Raw genomic sequence first — 25,012 nt, 5'->3', positions numbered from 1 at the left:
TAATAGAGTAAAAATCCGTTGACCCCATGAGCATGTTTAAATCTCCGGAGTTGCAGTGGAATGATGGGATGGCACGTCCAAAACTGTTCACGCATGCACAGGTCTCATACTTCTGCAAAGATGGCATTAAAGGGTTACTAACGCCGTTGGGACGTTTTGTCATGGGAGGGCCTCTGCCCCAGAGGGTAAGCCCAAAGTCCGAGGGTTTTTTGTTTCGGGGATTTTTGTCCCAAGACTAAAAAATAAAACTGCTACGAAGAACACTGTAGACCTCAATAACAAAATATTTAATGAGATTTATGACGACGAAAACAGTATTACCAGCAACAAAATCAACCACAATATTTACTCAATCTCTAGAAATATTCATTCCTTCATCTATTCATCCAGTCATTAATGTACACATTCAATCATCCATTCATCCATGAATCATTATTTCATCCATTGGTCCATTCACTAATTCATGAATGCAAGCACATTACAGCGATAACAACGATAGGGGTACGGACTTTGACGGAATAGAAGGCGTGATTCGTCCGGGCGCAAATTCTGCTACACTCCATGAAGTCTTCAATTTCTTCGAAACTGTAATAATATTCACTTCCATCGGTTACAACGTCAGTCACACAACCCATGAAGAGAGGATACAACTGCTCGAAGGCTCTATCAACTGCAAGTTACGATATTTATTATTTCTTCCTTCCTTCCTTCATTCATTCATTCATTCATTCATTTGTTCTTTCATTCATTCATCTATTGATTCATCCATTTATTTTTTCGGTAATTTTAATTTAATAGAGCAAATAAAATATCCTGCCGTTTCGTTTCGTTTCGTTTGCACATCCAAGCATTCATCAACTCAAGCAACTCATCCATTGAGAGATAACACAACGAACCGCTAGTGAACGTAAAACCGATTGGAGATATAAAAAAGTTCGCAGAGTCTATCGGATCAGGAAGTTTTGTCAGTTCGAGTATCAAGTAACGACTCAACCTATTACCTGAGCATGTCAGTGGCCCAGTTGGAGCCGTGGAACTACACATCTCTCTATTGCTTGAGTCGTACAGAGCAACTTTGCCTGTACGTGTGTGTGTGTGTGTGTATGTGTGTATTTATGTGTGTGTGTATGTGTGTGTGTGTTTGTATTTGTATTTATGTTTGTGTTTGTGTGTGAAGGGTCGTTTTTCGTACCCTATGTGTTTTGTTAGTATCGCTGGAGCAGTTGTCATTAGGGCGTAATGTGAGGTGTGTGTATTTGAACAAATAAATGAAAAAATCATCTTTTTATAACACAAACTCATTCGTCCATTTGATCAATAATTTACTAATTCATCAAATCATTCATTCATTCATTCATTCATTCATCCATCCATCCACCCATCCATCCATCCATCCATCCAACCATCCATCCATCCATCCATCCATCCATTCATTCATTCATTTATTCATTCATTCATCCATTCATTCACAACTAACTTAGGATAACATCACTGCCGCGCGGTGTCCAGTAGTTAACATTTTCAACAAATTTTTCTTCGTTCAAATCGATCAGCAATTTGAATGAAGTAGCAACTGTTTGTGCCAAAAACATCATCATCATCATCATCATCATCATCAACGTCATCATCATCTTCTTCTTCTTCTTCTTATCTTCATCATCATTTTCATCTTCATCATTATCATCATCTTATCTTCATCATCATCATCATCTTCTTCCTCATCAACGTCGTCATCATCATCATTATCATCATCATCATCTTCTTCTTCTTCTTCTTATCTTCATCATCATTTTCATCTTCATCATCGTCATCATCATCTTCATCGTTATTATTATCATCATCATAATACTGTAAACAGTAATACTTATTGACGGTGATAGGAGCACCGGTAGTAGTAGTGGTAGTAGTAGCAGTGGTAGTAGTTGCAGTAGTGATAGTAGTAGTAGTTGTAGTAGTAGTAGCGATAGTAGTAGTAGTTTTAGTAGTAGTAGTAGTAGTTGTAGTAGTAGTAGTGGTAGTAGTGGTAGTAGTAGTAATAGTAATGGTAATAGTAGTAATTGAGGTGGTAGTAGTGATAATGAAAATTATTAACCACGGGTGAAGTTCAAATTTATAGATTCAACATCCCATGCCAAATGCCCTGATGTGTAAAAAAAAATAATAATAATTATTATTATTATTATTATAGATATTTTTATTATAGTTATTAATTATTATTTACCAATAATTTTATTGTCATCATCATCATCATCATTATATCTATTATCATTATTATTATTATTATAGTATTTATTGCGAGAGAAACAATGTATAATTAAATATATCTTTCACTCCTATGCACTTGCAGCGTCATCGAGCTTAGGAGGATCGTACATTTCATTAAAACTCAATTTTTATTAAACTTCATTTCTTATTTCTTATTATTTCGAATTGTATTTTGTCGATTGAATAAATAAAATATGTTCACATTAGTATTATTACTTCTACTATTATTATTATTATTAATTATTATTATTATTATTATTATTATTATTATTATTTAGAAGAGAGATAAAAAACCAATGTTAGGCAAAATAAGAGGTTCTGTCATAACTGGCCATTTGACCTCTGTGACGTAGAAAAAATATTTTAAATTATTTATAATTGTTTTTAATTAATTATAAATAATTATAATTAATTACACTACGAAAGACTACTATCAATCAATCATTCATTCAATCTTTCAATCTTTCAGTCAGCCATATCAGTTTATTCATTCGCTCACTCACTCACTCACTCACTCACTCATTTATTCATTCATTCATTCATTCAATCATTTAATCATTTATTCATCCATTCATTCATTCATTCAACCAATCAATCATTCAACCAATCAATCATTCAATCAACCAATCCCAAACGTGTATTATTTGTGTAGCAGATGTATGACTCAAGGGTATCGTAGCATGAGGCCGGGTCACAGATCCCAGGTACCAAGAGACATTCGTTAAACACTTTTTCAAATGATGGACAGATAGAAAATAAAAAATGAGTGAATGAATAAATGGATAGATGTATGGATGAATGAATGAACGAACGAACGAACAAATGAATGAATGAATAGATGGATGGATAAATGTATGGATGGATGGATGAATCGATAGATGGATAGATGGATGGATGGATAGATGGATGAATGTATGAATGCATGACCTACTGGTTAGATAGACGAGTCCGACTATTTATTCATTCGTCTATCTATGAATTAATTTTTCTCTGCCCATCCATTCATCCGCCCGTTCATTCATTCATTCATTCACCCATCCAATCATGCAGTCACCCGTGCAATTAACCATCACACTTCACTTCTGCACACATAAATCGAATGGGAACTGACGAAAAAAAAAGGCAATAATAAAAATAATTATCATCTCCAATTTGTAATAGTATTAACGACAAACTGACCAATGCATAGGCTATCAAAATAAGGATCGTAATAGCCCAGATTGCAGAGGCACTCGCCCAAAACCTGGCCACCGACGTTTGTCGTCACGCACCGATGCGAGCACAGGCGACCACTACACGGGCTGACTGATTTTAAGTTATAAAAGAATTAATAATTATAAAATTGTTATTAATAATTAATTAATGTTTATTTTCACTGTGACTTAATCTTTTGCGTCAGCGTTTCAATAATGTAGATACTAGCTGAGCAAATCTATTTAATAGCGCTTCTGATATATTTTATTTAGCCTTTATTTAGCGTGATAATAACTATTATTATTAATAATATTATTATTATATAAATTATTTTATTAATCAATATAATTTTGATTGTAGGACGGACGATTTTTTATTGAAAAAAAATGACTAATTAGCCCTAACTCCATCGAAATATTGTTGTAAATCCTTGAGCCCGTAACTGCCAACACCGTTGTTTTGATTTCAAAGATCTCTATATTTTCAACACCAGTGTTGTAGCTTCCAACAATAGTCAAGAGTTTGTTATTTCAGGAGTGGGTAGGTTCAAGATTTCAAATAGATGAACGCAAACTTTGTTGAGCGTTTATTTGAATACCAACAGTAATAGAAACAATAAACTAATCCAAAGAACAACATAAATCCCATTTTCTCTCATATATCTCCAAATTATTTTCTAAGTACTTATCAGATATATTAATTAAACCTAAACACCCCGGTTTACGATCGTCTTTTTGTTCTGACATCTTCTTAACTCGTGTTAAGCACTCTTTTTCTAAATTTGCATTTGCTTTTTCTGGCCCTACTCTCTGGAACTTTCTACCTCCTTCTCTGACTACTTCTCAATTACTTACAAAGTTCAGAGCGGATTTCAAGACCCATCTGTTTGCAAAATTCATTGAAGAGCGCTGTTGAACGTTGCAGAAATAGCGCTTTTTAAACTAATTGATTGATTGAATTAATTGAATATTAAAAAATTAATACAATGTAAAGAGAAAAAATATTTATTTTATTTTGAAATCTATGCTCTGTTCACTCTTCTGTCCAATTATGATTCTTTGCTTAATGCATTTCCTCAACTACTGATCATCTTACAAATCATAATAATTTTATTTTGCTCAGGCTACTTGTAGAGGTGGCAGGCTGAAATTTATTTTCTTTATATTTGAGCCTCTTCGTCAGAGTTTATTTGTTCTTAATCAAATAAAATGTTTGGGTTTGGATTTGTATAGAGAGAAATAGAAAAATATGAAAAAGAGAAGGAGAGAGGTGAAATGGACAAAAAGGAGGGGGAGAACGAGATGAAAAAGCACTTTACTTCTTTTATCGCAAAACGTGCCAGTCCATCCCCGCAAACATGACCACGCAGTCGTGTTACCAAAGTGTGGTGGTTCATAGGTCGATGTGTTTTGAACGTCAGCTGTTTTGATGCGTTCGAGTGTATTTGGGTGTGTGATTAAGTGTGTGTATGTGCGTGTGTGTGTGTTTGTGTAAGTGTGTATACATGTGGGTGTGATACGAGTGTAGGCGTTTGCGTGACGATATGTGATATGTGCGAAGATTTATTAGTTAATTAAAAATCTAAAAGCTTCATTTTCTTGTGTGTGCGTGTGTGTGTTAACGTGTGTGTGTGTGCACGTGTGTGTGTGTGCGTGTTTGTTTGCTTTTGTATGTTATGTTGAAGTTACTGTAAAGCCAGTTTCTGTAAACCCAATTAATGTAAACATTTCGTACCTATGTAGAGAGAGCTTGCTCGGCCATCTACGCAAAAACAAGCACCGTCACATTGACAATTCCCTGCCGGCTAGTGTGATCAAAAAATGACGATATTTAAAATTAAATTTTGTTATTATTTTTATTATCATCCCCAATTTTCACAGCTTGTTTAAAGTTGGTCATTGACGAATCCAGAGTTCAACAGGATCCCGTAGAGATTCATCCGAGAAGTTTTTAACATGCTTTTAACATGTTTGTGACACATTTTTCTCCTTCTTATTATTATTATTATCATCATCTATATTATACTAAATATTAAATATTTTTATTTCAGTTTCCGCTGAAACAGCAACAAACACACACACACACCTCAATCTCTCAATGAAAGACGATGTCAACTGATCACATTTGATTTTATGGTCCCGGCTTATTAATAATATGATTAATAACATCAATAATAATAATAACTTTATTATTAAATATAAATAATAATTTACCGTTAGGAAAAAAGTGCTGTGGCTCCGACAGGCAGATAAGCAAGCCCCTGGTTCTCGTGTGAAAAAGTCTGCTATTGGTGATATTCTTTCCCCAATTGGAGCGCACTTGCAGACGAAATTAGGTACTAGCTTCCTTTCAACTGATAATGTTACAACGTTGTTACATTTGTGTGTGTGTGTGTGCCTGTGTAATAGTATACCTTGAATACCATTCTTCATTTGAGTAAAAAGACAGACTATTTCAACATTTATTTATTCATTCATAACAAGAAAACAAATAGGAAAAGGGGCAAGGACATAGACATAGACAGCAATCAATCTGACAGAGCAAAAAAGACAAACACTAGACTATCATTCAGAGATTCGTCTAGACAGTCAGTCAGACAGACAGAAAATCGCACGACAATCATTCAGACAGTCAGACAAACAAACATCAAAGGAAACAATCAATAAATAGTTAAAAACAAAACAACAACAACGACGACGACAACCTCTGTAAATAGCGTAAGTTCCAGCCCTGCCTACAAAAACTCCAAAATTTGGGTCAACATATGGCCCAGTGCACAAGGCACTCCTAACTTTACCAAAGAATAAATTAACGCATCTACACCCGTCGTCACCAGTGGCACTAAATTTGAACGAGATTTCCAAGCAACGCTTTTGACATTCGTTTATGTTGGAAACCAATCCTATAAGTACGCTTCTGAACAAGTTTCTGTAACAACCAATGTAGAAGTCGAATTTCTCCACTGGGGACTCTGATTTTGTTAAACGGGTTGAAGAGTTTCAGCGTGTTAGCAGCAAGTTTTGCTCATTTCTATAAGCTAATTGTATTAACCAATTTTTATTATTTATTTATTTATTATAACGCTCCGTTATAATTAATTCTTGAATAATAATATTAATAATAATTTAGAACGTTATATTAAAATTTTAATAAAAAAAGATTTTCTTACTCAGCCCGTGGATCATAACTTCAGTAATTAAGGCTGGATTTTGAAAAGTGATAATCACCTCGCTGCATATTTATTTACACTTAATTAACTGATTATTATTAATAATAATATTATTATTATTATCATCATAAATTAATTAACTATAATTAAATAATTTTATTAGTTAGCTAATTTAATCGGTTGGTTAATTGGCTGGCAAGTTGACTGGTTAAATGGCTGCTTAAATGAATGGTTAATTTAAAAATTTATCTAAGGACAAAAAAATAATTTCTCAAATTAATTTCATAAAGATTGAGCGATAAGACCGAATAAAAACAGAGCAATCTGGAGTGATAGTCAAACTTGAGATGACAATAATTTTTCTCCCCTACCGATATTCCCAACAGTATTTCACCTCCCGACACAACAGCAAACGTCTGCATGCAACCACACGTGGATCAGCCCACTACCACAGACGTTACATGTAATAGACAGGAATCTCTATGCAGTCGAACCAGCATACTCTAAAAAAAAAAAACAAAAGTTACTCTGATAAAATAGATGCAGTTTCATCTTTGCACTTGATAAGCGAAGTATACGGGGAAGATTCCAGCAAAACAGGCGAATCAGTCATGCAGGAAGCTGTGCCTGCCTGATACCTGGAGCTAGTCTCGATGGATGTTACTTTTTGGCGACGATGAAAAAAAATTGTTTAGATACAATTTAAGTGATATATTAGAAGAAATATATATTAATAGAAGCATTGTTGCCATACGTATCAATTTCAAGCTGTGGCCGAGTTCAAACGCAAAAAGAATCCCGAGAGTTGCAATAAAATGTTTGATTGAATTACTGTCGCTTGGGTGTATGCAAAATTTTCTTGCAAAAAGCGCCGTTTGATTATTATATAACACCAGAACGACATTTTTGAAAAAACAAACTTGTTTTGAAACAAATCTCAACTCTATCTATGTAGAAAAATAATTTCAGCTACGCACTACTTAACTAAATCTTAACCCCTCCAATCTTAGAGGGCAGGCTGTGTAATATTCGTATGGCTCTTAGAAAGGCCAGCTAGGGATGGAAAAACTGAAATAGCTAACTGATTTAATAGTTAGTTGCGTAAACAAATAAAAAAAAATAGATGAAATTATAAAATGAAACCTGTTGTACGGTTTCCGAAAAAGACAACGTAATGAACATGGTACAATGAACCGAGACGTATGGCCAACTTTGTGCTAAGTGAAGATACACCCGCATTGATGATATCATCGTCAACAATATGTTGCATCATCATTTTCACCTCGTATCTAGACATGTTCCATTTTTGTCGCGATGCAAATAGGAATAAAAATGATCAAATATAAATGGTTTTATGATTATAGCATTTTATACGGTTCGTTTATTTCAAAATCAGTAGATCAAAATCAGTAATTTCATAAAAAGTCTGCGTTATCAAATGAAGTTATGTACCCTAAAAATGATGGAACAAAATCAAAATTCAGGATACGCACAGTTTCAGTGCTGTAGTCAAAGTGAAGGTAGATAAGGAGCTTTACAGTTGAAAATTTAGTTCGGGTGAACATTAAATTCGAAAAAGTCTTTACATAAGTATTAATTTAGAAATGTTTTGTCGAAAATGTTGATAAAAGAATCGGCGGAATAGACAAAAAATGCCGCCAAATTTTTCTAAGAAATCATATACTCCCCGGCTGAATATTTTTAAGCTAGCCACTGCAAAACTAATGATACAGATCAATAAAAATCTTACCCCATAACTAACTGCAAATTTAAAACGACTTTCCGATAGGCTATATTGACTATTTCATAGTTCTGAGACTCGTTTACTGGGTTACAAACACCCAATTCCAAAATTTGAGATTTTTGGCAAGGTTGACTAGTAACTGGACCGAGGGCACCGAGATTGTCATAGTGACAGTGCCTATTAACCATTGTGACACATCCTGCAGACAGAAAAAAGTTAGTCAAATTTTTAAGATAAAAAAAATTACTTCAATTTTTTTTATTTTAAGTGGATATTTTAAAATTAAAAGATATTTTAATTAAAAGAGATAAAACGATGTTAATGGTGCTATAAATTTGTTGGTGTTATTTTTTAAAATCAATGAGTTTTATAAGCACTTTATATTAACTATTGATAATTAATTTAATGCATAACGGTTTATGGTTTCATCATTGGTGATGCTTTAAAAATACACAACATGCATGCTTACACACATATCTGCACACAAACACACACACACACACATACATACACCATAGAGGTAACACACATACATACACAGACATAACACACACATATATACTGACACACTAACACACACACACACGCATACACACAGACATAACACACACACACACGCATGCACACGCTTACGTACACACGCACAAACACACGGAGGTATACACACACAAACACACACACACACATTTACAAACTTTTTAATAAGCATTCCGGAGGTATATAATCCCGCGAACATCCCTGGCACAAACTATTTGGTAAACTACTTGAACAAGAAGGTGGTGGCACGTGATGAACTGCTCAAATTTATTATTATCTTTTCATCATTATTGTCATTAAGCAACATTAATAATTATTATAATAATAACGGTAATAATATAATAATAATAATAATAATGAAAATGATAATGACTTCTGATTGTTTCACTATCCGTGGCTTTGCATGCAAGTAGACGGACGTCGGGAGGAAGATAACTTCCGCAGAAGCAGGCCCCCTACCAAAGTTTTAAGTGGGAAAATTAATTAAATTTTAATTTTAACGATGTAAAAAGAGTCATTAAATGAAATAATATGCTGGCAATTATCCTTAAGAAAGACAAATGGCATTATGTTTTCGATTAGGATAATCCATCAAAAATAAAACCAAAACATATCAAGGTTAGAAGATTGAAGCTTCCATTTGTCATAACAATAATTACAATAAAGTGCCCTCTACGTCAATCTAGAGAGGCTTGAAAACAATAACGCCAAGTGCAAACAGAAGTGACAAAACCGGGAATCCGTCTTGAATGTTAAATGCCCTAGCCAAAAATTTTTGTATCCTTTAAATAAAGGTCGTGTTTTAACCAACTGACTAGATACAGGGTGTATGCGGGAATGCCTAACCCTCCTCTAGACCATGAAGAAAGGGAATAATTCCGCGTGAAATATTTTACGTCATAATTTAGTGTTTTGTAAATTAAACCTACACCTTCCCCCCTTCCATCCGCCAAATTCTAGATCCGCAAATGGTCAAAAACAATTTGGTAGCGGCTGTTGTAAGTTGTAAAATAGGCCACATACACTTCGGTCAGGATCGATTCCCGGGTTAACCACGGAAATTAGATACTAACTCTGTCTACATGTCTGAAGTAATAACCGTTCTCACTACAAAACGACATACAGCTAGTTCCAGTTATGCGTTTTAAGAACGATGCCGGCGGTGGATCATGGCAGCCATGCTCGGTTTCAGTTACAAACTCGTTGGCTTGTTTCAGTTCATTTCCGAGCGTTATTTTGTGGGGATTGTGTAATTTTTAAATGTATTATACTGTACGCATCATATAAGATATATATATATATATATATATATATATATATATATATATATATATATACATATTAGGATTTAGACCATATTCGATACAGTTTTCAAGAAAATCAACCGCGTTATGTTTATAGATTAATTTTTCAAGTTTTCTAATTAAAATTTTATTATAATTATTTAGTTTATCAAGTAAAAAACTAAAATTATTATTGTTCATGTTTATTAATATAAATAATTGCAAAAAGCATTTTCGATATAAAATGTATCATCGTCAGTGCAAAATATTTTTAAATAATAACAAAAATTACCGTTTATAAATTAAATTAAATTTATACTGTATGACGTCGTTTGTTTATAAACGGTAATTTTCGCAATTATTTGTTATGTTAAAAAAATTAATTAATTAATTAATGTATAAACATAATAATTGTATTAACGCGGTTGATTTTCTTGAAAACTGTATATATATATATATATATATATATATATATATATATATATATATATATATATATATGTTTTATTACTAAACTAAATAACCATTATATTGTATAAAAGCAATTTTGAAAAATTAAAAATAGATTATGCAATGAAGTTTGAATGAGTTGAGTAATAAAATTTAAATTTTACAGAAATAGATGGCGTAAGAAGTTAATCCGCCGCAAGGTCCCGGGTGCGAGCCGCCGAAGCAAGTGTTTGTGGTGCAGTGGTAGGCCGCAACCATATCGTGATGTGACTCAATACAAAAACATTCGCTGCCCTGAATAAAATCAATCTATCTATTTGTTCGTCTGTCTATCTGTCTGTCTGTCTTGTCTGTCTGTCTTGTCTGTCTGTCTGTCTGTCTAAACCAGTAGTAATTAGGTAAGAGACTTTGAGAGCCACTTTATCAGAAAACGAACAAGCAGTCCTGCACTCGTTGACACTGCCGACCGTCGTCCTACTGCCGGCCACCACCACTACATTCAGAAAGCAGCCGAGAAACATCGTCACCTCCATAACTTGTGAGTAAATTGTTCCATTGATTTTATCAGCACGTTTGCTCAAACAAGTTGAATTTTGAATGTGTGTGCGTGCGTGTGTTCAGTCATGCCTGTATTCGAGAGTGTTCATTTTTAGTTACAATCTCGTCGATGTTAGCTTAGTCGGTAGAAGCGCCATGTTTTGCGCTGTTGTTGCGCAATGGCCTGGTTCGACTACTGCCTCTCCATTTAAAAACTATCTATTAAACGTCATGAGCGTATGATGCGGTGTTTTTGCGTGCATACAAGTATGCATATTAGCGCTGAATGTCCGGTCTGAATTGTACGTGTACGGTAGAGTCCTTATGGCCTGAAAGCTTAATAATAACAAAATGAGTCGTAAAAAAATCCGCCAATGGCAGGATTGAATAACCAAGAGCAAAAACGAGTTAATTTTTTAGGTTGCATTCAATCGGTTCGCCTCACATCGCGTTAGTGAGACATGTAAACCCATTACTATATTTAAAAACACCCACACAAAGCAAGATTTCATAACATTAAAAAATTAATTCACAATTACTTAACTATATCCATAAATATTTATCTTCGATAAAATGACATTCCTGTTGAGAAAGACTGTGACGTTTCTGGCTAAAAAGTTCCTACAGTCAGCTAGCAGGGTATTGCCACTCCTTACGGCAGAGCTGTCGGTTCTGCAGTCACTATAGCCCGGCAGATCACTTTTCAGAGTTGCCACCACACCACCTGCAAGCAATAATCAATCATTTGCTACTTTAGATTTAGTTCGCAAATTCCATCATTATACCTGTCTGTCTGTCTGTCTGTCTGTCTGTCTGTCTATCCAACGTACGATGAAAAAACTTGGGACCCATTAATTTGGAATAAAAAACTCGAAAAACGTAATTACATTAAATCTAAGTTAAGTTAGATATATTTTATTATTTAAATTGTCTTCTTAGTAATGCATGCGTATCAAGGCATCTCACACATTGCACGTGTCAGGCAATCTCTCTTGCATTCAAACTCGGTCACGACGACAGAAGAAACAGGCGTCCTAACCATTATACCATCACTCTGCCTAAAATATGTTATCACTTGGAAAAGAGCCAGGCGATAGTAAAACGAATGAAGTGATGTAAAATTTATTGAGAAGGTGGACGAGGAGTTCTTCGCCAAAATTGTAGGCGTAGCTGCCATTTGAATTATCTGGATCGGTTAATTGAACCAACGTCTCGCCACTTCCTACATTCGTTACCAGTTTACCTGAAGCCACATCTCTTGACGGCTTGTTAAGGGCTTTCAGAAATTAATCATAATTAATTTTAATTACTAATTATTATTAATTGCAATTACTAATTATATATTATTAAATCATCGATTTATAATATACTAGGCATGACGTCATAAAGCCGAAACCTTATACAATTATAAAATAAACTAAATTTGAACTTTTCGATTAAATAAATGAACCAGAGTTAATTTTGTTATCGAAACTAGAAACATTAAATCATGAATCTTGAATAATCTGATAAATTACCATAAAAATGCATATTAGTTTTTTTTTAATTTAACAACACATACTTTACAACACATACTTTACAACACATACTTTACCAAAAATGACAATTTTAGCTAACCGGACTCAAAGAGCAAGCAGAGAATGACAAGAATCGGCAAACTTGACATACCAGCGAATTAGAACAGCATTTTGGCACACCGATAATATGAATAAAAAGCCGTTGTGAATAATTTCATAGAAAACAAACAACAAAAACAAAACAAATTTATCGGCGCTTTTTGACGCTTGGATCAACTGATTTTTTCGGATTAATATCGTAAATAAATAATTGCAATATAAGGGAATTCTGAGTTTTCCCTTTATGGTTTTTGGTTAAAAAGATGATTTCTTTTTTCTTTTTATTTAAAACGTTTTATTCAATTTTCCGATTATCAATCCTCGCTTAGAGGATTCATCCATTATGAGTCGCACTTTTTTATCCAATTCATCAGCTTCAGTCTCCAAGCCGATCTATCCACTGCGTCTGTCTCCTTGAGTCAAGTGCCTTCAAGTCCTCCTTTATGGTCTACGTCCAGGGGCGAACTCCTGGGCGGGTGCCAGGCACTTGGTGCTCAGTAACGGAAATTACTATATCGTTTTCGCTTCATTTCACATGGCAAAACCATCGTAGGTGATGACGACGACATGCATCCTTCAACGTGCATACAATCCATTTTCCGATTATATATGAGATTATTATACTCATATATTTAATATTAATAAATTAATCCATTCAATCATTCATTCATTCAATCATTCATTCATTCATTCACTAATTCATTCATTCATCTATTTATTTACATAATCAATTAATAATTTTCAAAACACACATTTTTGTTTCTTCCAGCAAGTGAACAAAAATCGGATGCAATAAATTTTATTTAAATTCTTATAATAGCAATAATAATAATAATGTTCATACATATATATATATATATATATAAAGCTATGTATATATATATATATGTATATATATATATATATCTTTTCGTTAATAAATAAAATTTCAATGATAAAAATTCATTTAAATGAAATAAAAGTCAATTTTGAAAAAAGATACACATATCTATGGTTAGGGGAGCAATATTGATCGAAATAAACGATATACAGGAAACTATATATATATATATATATATATATATATATATATCAAAGAGTAATAATTATATTAATGATAATAAATCCCAGTTGATTGGATGGATGTCTCGAATGGATGGATGAAAAAATGAACGAGTGAATGTATAAAAATGGATGAATAAATAAATACATTAGAATACTATAAATAAATAAATAAATAAATAAATGAATATAATTCAATATACGCTAAAATATTTCGTCTCTAAATAAACGTCATAATGCCATAAACTGTATACAATTTTTAACCACGTACAAACATACATACATACAAACGAATACAAACACATACAAACACACACACATACATGAATACATACATATATACATTAACAAGCGAGTTGGGGCAAAATGATGGTTTTTATAACTGTTGTTTTTAACCATGGGCTCGTACATACATACATACATACATACATACATACATACATACATACATACATACATACATACATACATACATGCATACATACATACATACATACAAACAAACAAACAAACATACACGCGTACACAAATACACACACATACAAACAAACATATACACACACACATACAACCAACAGGAAAACTGGAAGGTTTTTAAATGAATTAATTTCAAAAATAGTTGACATATACATACATACATACATCCCTATAAGTAATGAAAAAAAATCACGCTTCAACCTATACTACCGATATCAACGTCATTGTGTGTGTGTGTGTGTGTGTGTGTGTGTGTGTGTGTGTGTGTGTGTGTGTGTGTGTGTGTGTGTGTGTGTGTGTGTGTGTGTGTGTGTGTGTGTGTGTGAGTAAGTAGATATACGTACATTTTGGTTTATTTATTATAAAAAAAAAATTTAACAATAATAAAAGTAAAATTAAAAAAATAAGACAAAAAATAATGATCTTATCAATTATATATATATATATATATATATATATATATATATATATATTTGCTGCCTAAAATTACACACACGTATATATATATATATATATATATATATATATATATATAAATAAAGATAGATACATAGACAATAATATAATTATTAATAATAATCAAAATGATGATGAAGATGAGTAATAATATAAATGATAACAATAATAATTATTTCGATGAGTGTTAAAAATTTAATATTCAAAAATAATTGTTCAAACCGAAAGGAATCGTAATATATACATTGTATACACCAAAACATATATATATTTCTATATATATATATATATATATATATATATACATTCTTTGTTATATACATATATATATATATATATATATATATACATATAAATTTACATACAAACAAACGACCAACCTATATACTACATACACATACATACATGTATACATACGTACACATACACACAGTGAATGTGTGTGTACGCACACATACTTACACACAGGAAATTTCTAAAGACCAAATAAGCAAACTAAATCAATGAACAAATTAAATACAATACAATACAACATAATATAAAAGCTGACTGTTCGGATATATATATATATATATATATATATATATATATATATATATATATATATATATACATATACATATATACTTACGCGGGCTTCTACGTTACTTTTAGTGATCTTAATGTTGTTAACATTATTAATGTGTATTTACTACTACCACCGTTATTGTTGTTAAAAATGAATGAATGGATGAATGAATGAACGAATGAATAAATGAATGAATGAATGAATGAATGAATGAATGAATGAATGAATGAATGAACTAACGAATAAATGAACGAATGAATGAACGAACGAACGAAGTAAATATGGGAACACATTAAGCCATCTACATAAAAAAAACTGTTGATCAGAAAAATAGATGGATTAATAAAATTATGCGAAAAAATATTTACAGCAAATAATAAATAAATGAAGGATTGAACGAACGAACGAAATAATGAATGAATGAATGAATGAATGAACAGATAAAAGAATGATTGAATGAAATAATCAATAAACGAACGAATGAATCAATGTTCTCATAAGCGGACGAACGAAATGAATGAACGAAAGTATAGATAAAACAAACCAAAAAATTGATACATCACTAAAACGATAAAATATGGGAGCTCCCTATAATAATAATATATTACTACTATCATTAATTATTATCACTATTATAACTACCGTCATAATACACGCACATACACATACGCGCACGCACACAAACACACACGGAGACACAAAATGAACAACCGGCCATCATCATTTAATGATAATTTATGGTTTATGATTTCTGTCTACACTGATGCCTAACGGTACCTGAAGGGCCACATCAAAATCTACCGAGATCCTGCGTCGTGCTGGTTTAGATGATATAAAGGAAGAATGCCGGCAACACCGTCTGCGGTGGTTTGGTCATGTCAAACGAAGTGGAAACAGTAACTCTCTTAACTCTCAGTAACTGCCATAACTTCTCTTGCAGATGTTGAAGTACCTGGCACACGTCCCAAAGGCCCGTCCAAAGAAGTCCTGGTCGCAAACAATCGAGCAAGACATGAAAGCTCTAAATTTAAATGAAATGGATACAACTGATCGTCTAATTTGGCGCAAAAAAAATTGACGGCAAAGAAAACAACGTCCTACCTCGGAGGAACTGGATCTCTGGAGGCTAAACGAAGATTGATTGATTGATTCTATCCATACACTTGTTCATGTGTTTCAGTTTATTTATATATATATATATATATATATATATATATATATATATTACAATGTTTATATATGCATATATATATTACAATGTTTAGATATATATAATAGTTACTGCATAGTGATGATATTCTGTCATATAAAATATATTGTAATTATATACGACTATTAAAATATTGAATGATTAATAATAATAATAAAAATAATAACTTCAGTACACGTGTACTTACGACCGTTAGGTACTTGTGTACTTACGACACACATATCACACATACATGCGGACTTCTACGTTACTCTTATTGAACTATTTTAAAATATAATAAAATAAAACTGCAAATAATAAGACAATTCATTCATATAAACTTATATATATATATATATATATAATATATATATATATATATATATATATATATATAATACACATACATACATATATAAGAAACGAAGAATATCAACAACACAAACGAAACGACAGCAGCAACAACAATAACGTTTATCACATTTGCAATGCATCATACACATACGTACATGTAACTTTATACACACACGCACGCACACCTAGGGACACAAACAGACACACGTAGAGGAACACACACACACATACACACACACACACATATATATATATATATATGGCATTTACTAAAGAAATATTACTTTAGAGCCACTTTACTCAACAAGACGAACAAACGATTAGTGAACATTATGACTTTATTATAATCGATAAATCGGAAATACAGTAAACAAATCAGTCAAGAATGAAAGAAAAAACATCAATCAATCAAACACTCAATCAATCAATCAGTCAATCAAACTCTATTTACATCTCTTAACCAATCAACCAGCCGACTAACTCCTAACCGTTTGAACAGTGAATGGCAAATACATGTAGTGAGACAGAGAGGGAGTGAGAGAGGGAGAGAAGGAGAGAGAGGAAAAGAGAGAGACACCTTACTTCGTTACATTACTTACCCATACCCCAACTACTACCAAACTACACAGAACGATGATGGCAAATAAATGGCAAATACAATATCTCTCTCACATCACAAGAGTGCACATTAATGAGAAAAATATTCAATAAAATAATTAGTATACAGATACAACGGTAGGAGATCATCAACATAAACACACACACACACGCACACGCTCTTACACACACACACAAACGCGCGCGCAATGAATTACGAATTTTTAATAATTTGTTGTTGTTGTTGCTGCTGCTGCTGTTGTTGTTGTTGCTGCTGCTGTTGTTGTTGTTGCTGCTGCTGCTGGAAGCCGACATTGGAAGACGACGAGTTAGCAAGAGACGACATGTTACTGGTGGGATAGGAATAAGGAATAAGTGAGGATCTTAAGAGCTCGAGTTGGGCGAAGATCGGCAGATGGTCGGAGGGTACTTGTGGGTGGGGGCATCCGTGAACTTTGTTTTCGAGAAACCACTTCTGGTCAGGGGGGCCCAGCACGCCCAGGCATCGCATGCAATCTCGACTGAAGAAGATGTAATCGATTACTCCTTTGAACTCAAACCTGTCGAGTTGTTAATTCATTGGTTGAATGAATGTTTCGTTTTGATTGGTTGGTTGGTTGAATGTTCAGTTGATTGATTGGTGATTGAGGAACAAATGAATAATCTTCGACGCCAATCGTGGCAGCAAAACAAACAGCTGAGAATGAATATATCATAAGCAGGAAAAGAAAGCAACTCCACTAACGTGTAATTGGTATAAGGCATGATGTCGTTGATGTAGGCCTGTGAGAGCTTGAAGTTGTGCGAGAAGATGTTGTCCTTGGCCTCCTGGTAGCCTAACTTCTGCAGGCACTCCTTGTATCCCATCTTTTTGAAATCCTTGTGGTTTGAGTCAACTCGGCCCCATTTCAAAAACTCCACTCCACCTGCAAACAGCATTTAACAACATTCAAATAATTTTGTTTCATCTGATCACAACCAAGCATTTCAATCAACAGAAGCTACACTGAACTTCACAAAAAAGGTAAACAATACATCCTCTAACTTAGCAAACTAACCTGAATCGGGCAGAGAGTTCAAGTCTCCGCAGAGTATGAGAGGGATGGAGTTGCAGTCGAGCAGGGGACTGTCGGCCAGGTCGGGCCTCAACTCTGAAGCTGCCAATTTCACGATGTTCTGCAACTTCTGCACAAGCATCATAGTCTGGATGAGTTTGACGTCGCAATACTCTGGGTCCCAGTGCACGTGACACGTGGCCACCAGTAAGGGCTGGTTGATCTGGTTGTCGGCTGGAGGACCTAAAATTAGAGAATCATCCATTAGTCTTTATGTTGATTCATTACTACTTATATAGTCTTAAGTCTCATTTTCAAATAAATACAATTGAAATTGCCTCGATGGGGATGAATAAAAATTAAAAATACGAACCATTAGGCCAAGTTTCTTTGGTGGTTTCTAGAAGTACGGCCAGCCCGATGTTGTCTTTGGTCATGACGCGGTTGATCATGTCGTGTGAGCCCTCGGCTGCCTCGATGGCTACCTGGTTGAACTCTACTAAGTAGTCTTTCAGGGCACGGAATCTGAATAGGCGGATTAATCAGGTCAGATCAGTTAATTAGGTCAATTTGGTTCAATAGTTAAATTAGGATAATTGAGGAAATAGCTACTGTTACATACCTTAACTCATACAAAATGATTTTAAATTAAGTCCAACTTAACAATGAAACAAACACCAAGCAAATCAGCAAATAATCAACTTACTTATTTTTTTTATAAAAGATGGCGCAACCATCGACATGCCTCTTCTCTGCCTCCGTCATCGTTCTTGCTCGACTTTTTGGGGCAAACACGCTCAGGTATCCGTCATTTTCCAACTCAGGCTGGAAGAATTGGTGGTAGTGTTCCGTCTCCACTTCCTGTGTTGGTGAAAAAAAAGTATTCAAGTTATTGTGAAAGCGTGAGTGTGTGTGTTGTGTATATTTGTATGCAAGTATGTGTTGTGTGTGTGTGTGCTTAAACGGTGTGCGTGCGTATGAGGATTTGTATGTGTGGGTGTGCACAAGAGGAAGCAACAAAGCAAACAACGAAACAAACCTGCAAGCAAATAATATCCGATTGACAACTCTTAATCTCTCTCATTACAATCTTCTTCCTGTAATCCCAGTTCAGTGCCCACTGTGGACAGTACGCGTACAGCGTTCTGTTGCAGTTTTTGTCGCAAAGCACGTTATAGCACATCACTGTTATCACTGTTATTTATGATTTTTTGAATAGTCATGTTAATTAGGGAATTAGGAAAAATCCAGTGAGTCTTTTCAGTTAGTAAATTAGAATCCAATTATGAAATAAATAATTAAATAAATGATTCATTCACTCACTCACTCATTCATTGGCCAGCCAACCAACGAACCAATCAATCAATTAACCAGCCAACCAACCAACCAGCCAACCAATCAAACAAGGAATAATCACAAACCTGCAGGCTTTGGCGTTTCACAGTTCGACAAACGCATCCATGCTCTTTCTGGCGGGCTTGAAAAATAAGCTGTCAATCAAAATTATTGTTATTATTATTACTGTCGTTGTTATTATTATTGTTATTATCATTAGCCACATCAACGCATCACATTACACCAACATGACATCATTAAACTAACCTGGTAAATGATCAAATAGGAAGGAGACTAATTTCTGGGTCCCTGAAGCATCAGTGTTAAAATTTAGGTACTTGCTTGGTAGCGGATTGCCTTTAAAACCTATAAATTTGTTGCATTTTTAGTAGTGATATATCATCAATAATCATTAATTTAATGATTTTTTCATGTTTTTCTATTGTTTTCTATGCTGTTGTATTATGTGGGAAAAAAAAAATAAACGAACAAGCAAACAAAAACTAACATAATCTCTGTAGTTGAAATAGCTTGCCCAGCTCGTATGGAATAGATTTCAGCAGGTTGTTACCTAAGTAGAGTTCCTTCAACATCACCATGTCACCAACTTCTGGTGGAATGCTTTGCAGTCGGTTTCCTAATTTCACAATTAATGAATTAATTGATTAATTAAATAAGTTGAGTAAAAAGTATTTGAACGAAATTATTTCCATTGGGTAAATTAGCAAAGTGGTAGTAGGGTTGAACATAAACTGATAAACCAAACAACCAATCAACTGACCAACCAACCAATCAATCAATTAAAAAATTTAAACCTGTAGCATCGAGTACGTTTAGATTGACCAGACGAGCAATTTCGGGAGGCAGAGAGGTTAAGTTGTTGTTACGAAGGTTAAGCTTCGTTAGATGGGTGAACTTGAATACAGCAGGGCTCAGATTGGATATGTTACCTGTATTAAGTAATATTATTAATATTAATAATAATATAAAACAATATAATTATTAAGTAATAATACTTAGTTAAAATTTAATATAGCGTTATTTAATAAAATGAATTAACAATGAAAATGAGTAAAATATTTGCTGTGGTGGTCATCAGGTGATCATCGGTCAGCATGAAACCTACCATGTGCATCTCCAATAATATCTCCCCCCTCCTCATACCAAAATTCAGTTTCACCAAATGTATCATCATCATACAGCCCCGTGCAATAATGATGATATGTACCGGTTATTTCCAGCTCCGTCCAACTGTGGTTGACAGAAACTTTGTGGCGAAACTGCTTGGGTGTAGAGTTATGTGACCTTGAGGCATTGCTGCTGCTACTTGTAGAGGACGCAGAATGATGATGATGATGGCTGTTGTTATGATGATAACCCTGCTGGTTTTGAGAAGAAGTCGCAAGCATGCTGTTATTGTGTTGATGGAAGTGTTGTGGCTGGTAGTGGTCCTGGTAAGAGCCACCCGAGTTGTTCCTTTCCCATGTTTTTTGTGCTTGGGTCAGAACTGTTGGATTTTATTTTAGGAAAATATTAATTAATAATAATTAAATAAAAGTAATGTTAAAAATAAATATACATAAAAATTTACAACATTTAGAAGATAAAATAAAATAAATTATCATTTAGAAGAAACTTATGTAAGCAGGCCATTGAAATCAGAAAAATATGGTTTTAGAAAGGATAAATCATGAAATATTTATCCTACTAATTACTATATATTGAAAAATTGTTTTTAAAAAAATTTAAATAACTATTAGTATTAACATCAGTTAATACACAATTCCACTAGAAGATAATTCAAAAACATTACAAAAGAAAAAAATGAAAATATAAAAAAAGTCATCATCTACTAACGTTTCAAAGAACTTGAGGGGTGCATCTAATAGCCTTTTACGGTAAATATCTCACTGTGAATCAAATCAGTTTTTATATCCCCACTGAAATTCGTCAGGAACTAATTAAAATCGGCAGAAACTCAACACAATGAAAGTAAACAAATTACTCCAGCGAATTAGTTAACCAAATCATGCACGAATTAAGAGCAAAACTAATAAAAAATAATTTTTAATCCGTTAAATCAAATTTTTAGCAGGCGATACCTTCGCTAAGAAAACTCGGCGATCTAATGTTAAAATCTCAATAACTCACTTCTTTTAAACTAAATGGCAGGGGTAACCAAAGACTAGAAATGCATTTCTAATAAATTATTTTACGATCACAGCTGTTGTAAAATTTCGACTAAATTATTTTACAATCTCAGATATTATAATGAAATTTTTACTAAATTATTTTACAATCACAGTTAAATTTGAGTTTTTAACAAACTTTGCACGTATACATTATTTTTACTATGTACACTGTAAAACGTACGCGTATATGGACACGTTATAGAATATTCGATGGAAAATTATATCAAAATATACAGACACAAAGTCGTCTATAGCGATGCTTAATTGAAAGCTCCATTTCATACATGCATTCAAAAGTACCTCTCAAGTCCATTTCATCAAAACGAATCAGGCATAAATAAATGCGTGCAAAGTTTAATTGATGTAGCGTAAAAAATTAATATAGCAAGTTCATCCTCACCAACAATTCTCTCGGAATCTCTTAACTAAATACCGATCTAAGTTTATTTAAATTTCTTAACTCTATGAATATTTATAAAAAAGCATGAAAAAGTTCCTAGTCTTAAATATTTTTAACAGAAATTTTCGTTTTTTCTTCCATTGAAGAATTGGACCTTCTTTTACCAATAGATTCAGGCAGAGTTGATTCGTTTTCTGATTGTTCTGACGTTGCTTTCCGTGAATGCAGATGAGAGAATGATTTAGTCGGTGACGTCATGAATGACGATTTAGCAACGTTATCAATAGCTTCTTCATCATTTACATTCACTCCCGCATTGCTCAATTCCAAAACTGCCAAAAAATTATCTATCATTTTTATGTACTCATCAGGGTGTGTCTTGAAATGGTTAACGTGTGTGGAATCGGTCCAGCATCTGAAAAACAATTTTTAGTGTAAAAATTACACATCTCTTTGCCATTTGAATGATCTATTGGCCTAAAAAATACAAAATACACATATCACATACTCATTTTTAATTATAATTTAAAAATTAGAACCAAAATGAATAAAAATAAATTACTTGGAATCAACTAGAATTCCTTTATTCCTCCATTTCTTAATGGCTCTCTCGATAGGCCCAACACTACCAATTTGATCCTTGGTAGAGTGCAACATGAGGGAAGGAATATTTAAAGGATTTAAATGAAAAAATTCTGAATCTCTCCTATATATGCAACCGACAGATTTCTCAGTGAGACTCAAATAATTATTTATTAAAGACCTAGAAAGAATTCTCAAAATGGGACTCCTGCGAAACATGGCTGTACTAATACCTTCCCCGATGCCAATAAAATCAACAACACTGTCAAAAATCTGACCCTTCATCTTTTTAATTGCTTGCATGTGCATGTCGTTATCTGAATTTGACATTTTGTACATCACCTCAGTGTGCACAAAGCCACCGACGGAGAAGCCATGAACAAGGATTGATGATTTCAAGTTTGAGATGAAGTCAATGACGGAATCAACTGTTGGTATGACTGCCGCTGGCCACAGGACTTGCCTTGGAGAAACTTTGACTTGCAATACATCAAATCCTCTATCTGAAATTTACATTATCAACCGTCACTGAACAATTATAATACTATTACTTTGTTGTGTACATAAAAATGTTACAGAAGTAAAATGAATTGATATTATTATCAACCTAAATAAATGTCTGAACACTTGTTAATGTGCCTATTTTTAGCCAGCAACCAGCTGTAGAGAATGACAACAGGTTTGTTAACTTGGCTGTTGTCGTGTTGTTGCAATGACGATTTGACCAGAGTCAGGTTACTGGACAGTTTCTTGGAGAATCTAGTGTGTACCAATCTTCTTGCTGGCAACTTTTGATTGGAAATAATTTTTGGTTAACTTAATAAACAAATAATCAAAGCTGGAAAATTTTGACGCTAGGTTTAGTTTAGCAAACTTATTTTTACGTCGTTTTATAATTTATATTTCAATTGAAAATTAGCTTTAAAATTTGGTTAATAAAAAAAAATCGATATTTACCAATATAATTAAATAAATCACAAAATAAACAAAAATATATTGAATGAAACGATAAAATAAAGAAGGCAAAAATAAAACTGACGAGGAAGACTCCGGCAAGATTACTGAACGAGCCGACGGAACAAAGAACCATCCTCATCGAATACATCTTTTGAATTTCAAAAACTTTATAATCCTTTTCTTAAATTCGATAAAATAAAATGACCTCCCCACAAATTCCGTCATTAAATTACGTAAAAAATTCACAGGCGGACCCTTACACTGGAAAAAAATTATCGAAACTAACTAACTAAGCACACAGCTGATCTAAAAACCACATCATATCACCCGACATAGCATAGTTCAAGTATATTTTAAATTGAAATTAGCACAATGTAGATTGTTGAACTAGCAGAGCCAGGCTTATGTAAAGGTTTATTATTTACACGTGATCGCCATGTGATCTCATACAACTGTGCACGTTTTGAGTACGTTTTGTTTGTGTGTGCATTCGGTATGCAAATTTTGTGTACAACTTTGTGTTTTATGTATGTGTATGCATTGATATCAGTTATGACATTGCGGTCTACGTGTTTATAATGTTTATATTGTTAGAACACACGCATGTCTTTTGTCTCTATACTCTATCCTTTAAGTAAAGCTTTTAACTCTGCTGCTCGTCTAGTTGCTCGTGCCCCTTTCTTTTCTCATATATCTCCATATCTTGTTCTCTTGCACTGGCTACCTATAAAATATAGAATAATTTTTTAAATTTGCACGTTCATGTTATAACTCTCAATCTAAACTATTTCCTAAGTATTTATCAGATATATTAATTGAACCTAAACGCTCCGGTTTACGATCGTCTTCTTCTCGCTTTTTCTTAACTCGTGTTAAACACTCTTTTGCCAAATCTGCTTTTGCTTTTTCTGGTCCTTTTCTCTGGAACTCTCTACCTACTTCTCTGACTACTTCTCCATCACTTGCGAAGTTCAGAGCGGATCTCAAGACCCATCTGTTTTCAAAATTCATTGA

The 25,012-nt window shown here is 33.4% G+C and overlaps 4 protein-coding genes across 4 annotated transcripts; all 4 read right to left on the bottom strand.

The window, feature by feature from the left end:
- Positions 1-4,577: 4,577 nt before the first annotated feature.
- On the bottom strand, positions 4,578-7,925 carry HELRODRAFT_168795 (hypothetical protein; the record flags this gene model as incomplete). The annotated part of the gene is made up of 5 exons (XM_009014651.1): positions 4,578-4,632; positions 4,773-4,879; positions 5,673-5,812; positions 6,164-6,430; positions 7,772-7,925. 5 exons carry the CDS (start codon positions 7,923-7,925, stop codon positions 4,578-4,580), a joined length of 723 nt encoding a protein of 240 aa, XP_009012899.1.
- Positions 7,926-8,043: 118 nt separating this feature from the next.
- On the bottom strand, positions 8,044-12,845 carry HELRODRAFT_168794 (hypothetical protein; the record flags this gene model as incomplete). Its single annotated transcript, XM_009014650.1, has 9 exons — positions 8,044-8,131; positions 8,391-8,571; positions 9,068-9,166; positions 9,283-9,364; positions 9,983-10,116; positions 11,028-11,177; positions 11,805-11,903; positions 12,255-12,455; positions 12,797-12,845. The coding sequence occupies 9 exons, from the start codon at positions 12,843-12,845 to the stop codon at positions 8,044-8,046; spliced, it is 1,083 nt and encodes a 360-aa protein (XP_009012898.1).
- A 4,357-nt stretch (positions 12,846-17,202) lies between these two features.
- On the bottom strand, positions 17,203-21,982 carry HELRODRAFT_97810 (hypothetical protein). The gene is made up of 15 exons (XM_009014649.1): positions 21,725-21,982; positions 20,994-21,374; positions 20,683-20,817; positions 20,376-20,504; positions 20,135-20,233; positions 19,954-20,022; positions 19,572-19,726; positions 19,239-19,393; positions 18,906-19,057; positions 18,536-18,775; positions 18,223-18,403; positions 17,767-18,037; positions 17,662-17,712; positions 17,413-17,641; positions 17,203-17,388 (listed from the first exon to the last, which is right to left on the bottom strand). Exons 1-13 carry the CDS (start codon positions 21,747-21,749, stop codon positions 17,692-17,694), a joined length of 2,013 nt encoding a protein of 670 aa, XP_009012897.1. The 5' UTR covers positions 21,750-21,982; the 3' UTR covers positions 17,203-17,388; positions 17,413-17,641; positions 17,662-17,691.
- Positions 21,983-22,561: 579 nt separating this feature from the next.
- Positions 22,562-24,146, bottom strand: HELRODRAFT_168792 (hypothetical protein; the record flags this gene model as incomplete). The annotated part of the gene is made up of 4 exons (XM_009014648.1): positions 22,562-22,874; positions 23,022-23,544; positions 23,649-23,829; positions 24,081-24,146. The coding sequence occupies 4 exons, from the start codon at positions 24,144-24,146 to the stop codon at positions 22,562-22,564; spliced, it is 1,083 nt and encodes a 360-aa protein (XP_009012896.1).
- Positions 24,147-25,012: the final 866 nt, after the last annotated feature.

Source organism: Helobdella robusta (genome assembly GCF_000326865.2).
Source record: "Helobdella robusta unplaced genomic scaffold HELROscaffold_14, whole genome shotgun sequence".
NCBI lineage: Eukaryota > Metazoa > Annelida > Clitellata > Rhynchobdellida > Glossiphoniidae > Helobdella > Helobdella robusta.
Note: the sequence above shows the minus strand (reverse complement) of the source record. Positions and strands in the feature narration are given on the sequence as shown.